The sequence below is a fragment of the Hippocampus bargibanti genome, linkage group LG05 (genome assembly GCF_051943395.1).
Source record: "Hippocampus bargibanti isolate YZ-2025 linkage group LG05, ASM5194339v1, whole genome shotgun sequence".
Lineage (NCBI taxonomy): Eukaryota > Metazoa > Chordata > Actinopteri > Syngnathiformes > Syngnathidae > Hippocampus > Hippocampus bargibanti.
In genome coordinates, this window is record NC_142738.1 from 20030446 (window position 1) to 20037500 (window position 7055).

Sequence of the window (7055 nt, forward strand, 5' to 3'; positions counted from 1 at the left end):
CTGCATGTTGTCACACTCCAGCAGTTTTCTATTGACAACGGCACTGATATCATTCCAGGAAAGTATACATCTCCTCATCTGTTCTTACTTGCATTAACTGTCTCTCACACCTGCCAAATGTCTTCCCTGGAGCAATGAACAGGCATTGACAAAAAATAATCTTCCGTGACTTGCTTTTTCGCCAGCTCGTCAAGGATCTACAGCGCCCTCATCTGAATTTTGGAAAGACTGCAGTGACCAAATGTGATCGAGTCTTGCCTCTTTGGACAGTTCTTGTCTGAGCTTCAGCTGTATCGAAATCATAGCTAGTTGTATCGTTGTAAATGTAACAATGTTTTATCATTATTATTATTATTATTATTATTATTATTATTATTATTATTATTATTATCATTTATTATTTTTTATATATTAATATTTATTATTCTACCCACGCCAAATGCCCGAAAACAACTGGGATAGACTCCAGCACACCTTGTGAGGATGGATTGATGGATGGATGGATGGACTGATTATTATGTTTATTATGTTACAATGCGCTCACACTCATACCATGGGACACATTATTAGACAGTTCAATCAGCCCACCATGCATCTTTTTGGAAAGTGGGAGGAAACCGGATTACTTATATAAAATCCATGCAGGCACATGGAGAATGTGCAAACTCCACACAGGAAGGACTCAAACCCACGGCCTCTGCACTATCATGCGGATGTGTTAAACAATCTAGAACCATGACATTTGCATTTTGACTGAACAACCTACAAAACTGCTGAATTAAAGGCTTCGTACTGAAAATCAAATGGGCCGTTGTTGTCATTGTATTAGCAGAAATTGTAATTTAACTTTAGGTAATAAGATATTCTGCATGCTTTCACCTCAACTGTAAAATTCAAGAAATTGAACTCATCAAATGTTACTGTAGTAGTAAATTAAGAACAAAAACAATGTCAAAAATATTAGCAATAACTCCGTCCGATTGATTTTCTTTGAAGAAGCTTTCTATGGATTTTGAATTTTGCATCAAAGAAAATAACATAGTTACCAGTAAAAAGCTTGTTTAATAGCAGAATATATCGACAGTATAATATAGCAATAAAAGAACAGCCATATTGCTCCTGCTCTAGATGAATCACCCAACTGCTGTTCACCTTGTGAAACATAGCAGTAATAATGGCGCTTGTACAGTAAAGATAGGAAAACACGACACACGGATAGGCTCACACAGCTGTTCGACCATCATTTTCCAACGAAGGGTGCAATGTGGAGGAAGAAAAGAATTTTATATTAATCATAAGAGGAAATAGAGTCACAGAGCTTTACATGATTCAGGAAAGATTTGTGATAACTGAAGCATGAAGAACAGAAAAAAGGGGGTTGCTAGCAGAGAGCAAGAGTCACAAGACTCACAGTCAAAAAAACAAATCAAATCAAAAATGTGAGAAAAATGGTGCTTCTTTATATGTACGTATGAAATACATACATGACATGAAATGATGGATGTTGTTGAAGAATCATTGATAGCTCAAATGATCTTCATGCACATACTACATGTTTTATTTTGTGCATTAGTTGGTGTATTACACGAGTGCTGCCGTATTTCTTCTGCAAGACACTTTCTTCATCTACCGCAGGATCCTTGGGGCTGAACGATCATCAGTGACTGTCTTGCGGAGCTTTACGCCCCTCCGTATAGTAACCAACATGTCCACGCCTCCTTGGGCTTTAGAAGATGATTGCTGGAGTGCACAATGATTTGAATGCCCTAATGGTGAGCTCGGGAAAGGGAACTGACCCTCACCGAGAGCATGAGCGCTGGCCGCCAGCTCTCCTATCTTCTCTACCAGACTGTGGCGGTTGGCGGCCAGTTGTGAGTCCTCCTCAGCATTGTGGGCGGCCAAAAATTGGGCCTGTATATCGTAAGACGTTCTGTCCGCACCTCCATAAGCCCACAATGTGTCGGGGAGGCTTCTTTGTTGAGAAGCTTTTATGTATTCACTAGCATATGGATCATCTGGGCAGAGCAGCTCTTCACTACTTCCACCATGCCGGGAGGGGCTGGGGCAACCCGATGAGTCGGGCACCGTGGAGGTTTTCACAGGCACAATGGGAGGTTGTATGGGAATTGGGCCAGATGTAGAAGGTGTGCGTCTCACCCCGGTCTTGGAGGATGGCGTGCGACGAATAGTAGCCGTTCCAGAGGAGAGAGTTACAGTATTGCTAACCCCGCCACCATTAGAAGCACCTTGCAGGCTTTTCCCTGCAGGGAGGCCTGCTGTGCTGGCAGGCCTTTTGGTTTGAATCATGCGGCGGTAGCTTTGGGCGATGTTACTGTGGCGCGGGATGGTGGAGGACGTGTCAAACTCCGTTTGGGCCTCAGTGTCGGCATCCCCGTTGAGAGAGTAGCACTCATAATCAGAACCTAGGGATGATAGCAACTCAAGTTTGAAGTGTTTTCCACAGTACATGTTTTAAATTTTTTCAGCTGTTGTTGCGCTATTTAAACCAATATGTATGATTTATGTGGGACAGGAGATGTGAGACAATCTCTTTTCGTCAATGGATGCTAGAGCTGCGTGTTTGCTTTCAACATTTAGCGTGTAGTCGACGTGCACATTCGACCATGATGTCCCCGATCCACTGGTGGAAAGACGCTTTGATCCTCTCCTCTTTCATCTAGAACTGCTTCATGTAACAAAGAGGGTACAGAAAGTACTTAAGAATGACTCTCTGTGTCTTTGTATTGGCATATTATTTGTTATTTAGTTTTTTTTGTTCTTTTGACTTCAAGACGGCGCCGCAAGAGTGGCTGCCTTTCCAGCAGTTCATACTTTCATTCCTTTCATCACTTTGCTGCTGTGAAATGTAAATTTCTCCACTGCGAGACTAATAAAGGCAAATCCAAACCGATCCAATGTATGGATTACATTGTATTTTGGACAGCCGCCCTCATTTCAAGCTCAAATAACTCCACACCCATATAAATTAGGAAATAACACTTTTCTGATGAAAGAAGCTAGTCAAAGGCTTCTTATGTTGCATTGAATTTTCATGTAGTCCTAAAACTCTATATTCTGTGCGTGCTGGAATTCGATCGACAAAAACCCTGGCACTGAAGTGGAAACATTTTTGCACGTCTGCCAGTGAATGGGTTAACTTTCTCTCGACGTTAAATGTACATGTCCTACTGTATGTTTCACTTATTTGACCTCAACTATCTTATCACCGAAGAGCAAAATTTACATCAGGTGTTTGAGTCATGAATCAACGGATTCATTTCCAAGGATATCCACAACTGTTTTTCTGTGACTCTTCTTGTCTCACATAGGTGGGGTACTGTTCACCAATAAATGTCATGTGAAACAACTCAACCATTTTGCTGTTCGTTAGGGAACAGCAAAACATCCAAAAACCTGACATTTCACTCCAAAGCCAAATAACTCTTTGTTTCCGTGTTTGAGTGTGTATGTGTGACCACGTTTGAAGTTTGACCTTGTGAGGGTATGGTGTCATCAGAACACGAGGGGGTGTTGGTCTGGGTGCTGTAGCCACTGGAATACTGCAGAGAGTCTCTGCTGCTTTTCTGATGCTCCATGCTTAGGCCTCTGGTCAATACCATTGCCAGAGTGCTGGCTGCTGGCGACAAAGGCTCACCATGCTGTAGAACAACACAAGCAAATTCCCGAATCATACAATTGAGCATCTTTCCCATCATGGGGTCATTTTGCCATTGACATGAGTTGGGCATCAAACAGCAACATTAAACACAATTGACACACAAAGTACATGTCTTTGTTTGATCAATTCTTTTAGATTTTATAAATTAGGAAATGTCAATGCCTTGGATTAAAGTGCAAAGAACAGAACTGACTAAACAGGTTTGAACAGTCAATAATGATTCTTTTTTTTTTGCTGTTTTTATGGAAGGTTTCATCACTTAGTTTCTTTGGATGCAGACAAGTCTGAACATATTCTCGCTCAAGATGAAACTTCTTCCCTTCTACTAAGATTCTAAATTATAGTTGTTCACTTGTTGATTTTAGAGATAACTATTGATCATGGTATGTACATATCGAGTGCTTGTTTGCTTTTAAGATTTCCTACCTTTGCTGCCATCATTCCTGCAGCGAGTCTTGCTCGGTGGGCATCATCTCCTTGGAGGCCAGAATACCCAATCGGACCGGGCGAAGCTTCGACGTCTCTGATTTTATCAAGAGACTCTCTCCTTCGCTGCAAAGTGCTGGCCAACGATGGCTCACACTGGCTTGATTTGGCCCACTCCTGGAGCAGCAAATGCGACAATAAGACAACCAAGCACATGTCGCCCTTCCATTTTGATTAAAGCATCGGATTGATCCGTGACCTTTGGCTTATCGATCAATCAGATGCCGAGAAAGATATGGGCAGACTACGGTGCGTATCAAGCCAGTTATAGTCTGTTGAATGAGTGACACATCTCAGTTTACCATAACTGTATGGGGAAATAAAGACTAAACTGAAATGATGAGCAACAAAAAGGTGACTGCAAGGTTAATCTAAAGACAGGCAACTTGAGAATCAAAGAAGCAACGGAGTTGAAAGTGAGGGAACCCAAAAGTTGAACTGCAAATGAAAACAAACCTTCCAGTTAGGAATCTTTGTTGTGGGTGAGGGGGTGTTGGTTCCGGGGGAGTGGTTAAATGTGGGGGACGCAGGAAGTATGACAGACAGAGGCCTGATGGTGCCAGTGTGAGAGAAAGCAGGGCGGAAGGTGCCGAAGGATGAGCATGAGCCAAACTGCAGAATGACACACAAGTCTGAGTCAGAGTGCTCACCATCCACAACTAGTCAATTGCCTGTAGGCCTCTTAAAGACCGAGCTCACAATGACTGCACTGTATAGAGTTGTGACTGGGTTATCAAAAATCTTGGCTGATTGCTGACTCGCATGCAGTACTAACCGCAGTGGGGGAGTTGCACTCGCTGACAGACTGGCAGGTTTCTGAAGCCTCAGAGGAGGCCGAGCTTGTTGATTTCTGGGAAGGGAGATGGAATAGGAACAGTGAGGGAGAGATGAACATTAATTCAGTGAGACAAAGGTGTCCGAGATTAGAACAAATACGACAAGTTGGACAGGATTGCTGATGAATTTCAGGAGAAGGGATGCATTTGTCTCTCTCTTTGAGAGACTATGCAGCGGAGTGTACTGGAGCCTATTCCTATTCAGAGTGGCTGCCTTTCCAGCAGCTCCTGTGTTTTGCTCTTCTACTTTCATTTATTTCATAACTTTGCTGCTGTGAAATGTAAATGTCTCCACTGCGAGACTAATAAAGGCAAATCCAATCCAATCCAATACAATCCAAGTCTCGTTATATCGATATCGGATATATCGATAGTCCCGGTTATATAGATACTATTTCTATGCACGCACGGAGAAAATTACATGCAAACAGGGTCGGATATATCGATAGTCCCGGTTATATCGATATTTTTTCGGACTCCCTTGAATATCGATATAACGAGACTTTACTGTATATATATATATACCTAGCCTGGCTATCTTGCTATCGCTAGCTAGATAGCCAGATAGCCAGCTAGATAGCTCAAGTGAACTATGATATGGGTCTGGAGTTATATGAGCTTGAAATGAGGGTGGCTGTACAAAATACAATGCAATGCATACATATTGGTTTATATAGCGCTTTAACAACAGCTGTAGCTGGAACAAAGCACTAACATGGACAAAGAAACACACACACACACACACACACACACACACACACACACACACACACACACACACACACACACACACACACACACACACACACACACACACACACACACACACACACACACACACACACACACACACACACACATATACATATATATATATATATATATATATATATATATATGCATGCATGGCAGGCAGATTGACCACTCCAAATTGTCCCTAAGTGTGAGTGTGAGAGTGACTGTTGTATGTCTTTGTGTGCCCTGCGATTGGCTGGCAACCAATTCAGGGTGTCCCCGGCCTCGTGTCCGAAGACAGCTGAGATAGGCTCCAGCAAACCCCGCGACCCTATTGAGGAATAAGCGGTACGGAAAATGAGATGATATATATATAGTAAAGTCTCGTTATATCGATATTCTCGGGAGTCCGAAAAAATATCGATATAACCGGAGGATCGATATATCCGATCCTGCGCGCATGTAATTGTCTCCTTGCGTTCATAGAAATAGTATCGTAATAAGCAGTACTATCGATATAGCGAGACTTTACTGTATGTATGTATGTATATATATATATATATATATATATATATATATATATATATATATATATATATATATATATATATATATATATATATATATATATATAAATCCTCGTCTCACCCCTCATGGGTGGTGTCTGTCCCCATTTTAGCTCGGGTCCTCTACCAGAGGCCAGGAAGCTTGAGGGCTCTGCGCAGTATCCGTGCTGCTCCCAGCACTGCGCTTTTCTGGACCGAGATATCCGATGTTCCCGGGATCTGTTGCAACCACTCGTCGAGTTTGGGGGTCACTGCCCCGAGTGCTCCGACCACCACAGGCACGACTGTCACCTTTACCTTCCAGGCTCTCTCCAGCTCCTCTCTGAGCCCTTGGTATTTCTCGATTTTCTCATGTTCCTTCTTTCTGATGTTTCCATCACTCGGGACCGCTACATCCACGACAACGGCTTTCCTTTCCCCTTGACCATGATATCTGGTTGGTTTTACCATTACCATCTTGTCAGTCTGTATCTGGAAGTCCCACAGGATCTTTGCTCGGTCATTCTCTACTATCTTGGGAGGTGTTTCCCATTTTGACCTTGGGGTTTCCAGTCCATACTCCGTACAGATGTTTCGGTAGACTATGCCAGCCACCTGGTTATGGCGCTCCATGTAGGCTTTCCCTGCCAGCATCTTACACCCTGCAGTTATGTATTGGATTGTCTCAGGTACCTCTTTGCACAACCTACACCTTGGGTCTTGTCTGGTGTATCCCTGCCTCGATGGCTCTGGTGTTCAGGGCCTGCTCTTGAG

At 42.8% G+C, this 7055-nt stretch overlaps 1 protein-coding gene across 3 annotated transcripts in view; it reads right to left on the minus strand.

Annotated features, from left to right (window-relative positions):
• Window positions 1–341: 341 nt before the first annotated feature.
• Window positions 342–7055, minus strand: part of mtss1la (MTSS I-BAR domain containing 2a) — a 37216-nt gene continuing 30502 nt past the window's right edge. The window contains exons 11-15 of one of the 3 annotated variants that reach the window (XM_088997199.1): window positions 4941–5015; window positions 4622–4777; window positions 4106–4282; window positions 3494–3659; window positions 342–2423 (exon numbers count right to left, since the gene is read on the minus strand). In XM_088997199.1, coding sequence (XP_088853325.1) covers window positions 1627–2423; window positions 3494–3659; window positions 4106–4282; window positions 4622–4777; window positions 4941–5015 — 1371 coding nt within the window. In that variant the 3' untranslated portion in view covers window positions 342–1626. The remainder of the gene's footprint in view (window positions 2424–3493; window positions 3660–4105; window positions 4283–4621; window positions 4778–4940; window positions 5016–7055) is intronic. The other 2 variants (XM_088997200.1, XM_088997201.1) reach the window with 2 other exon arrangements.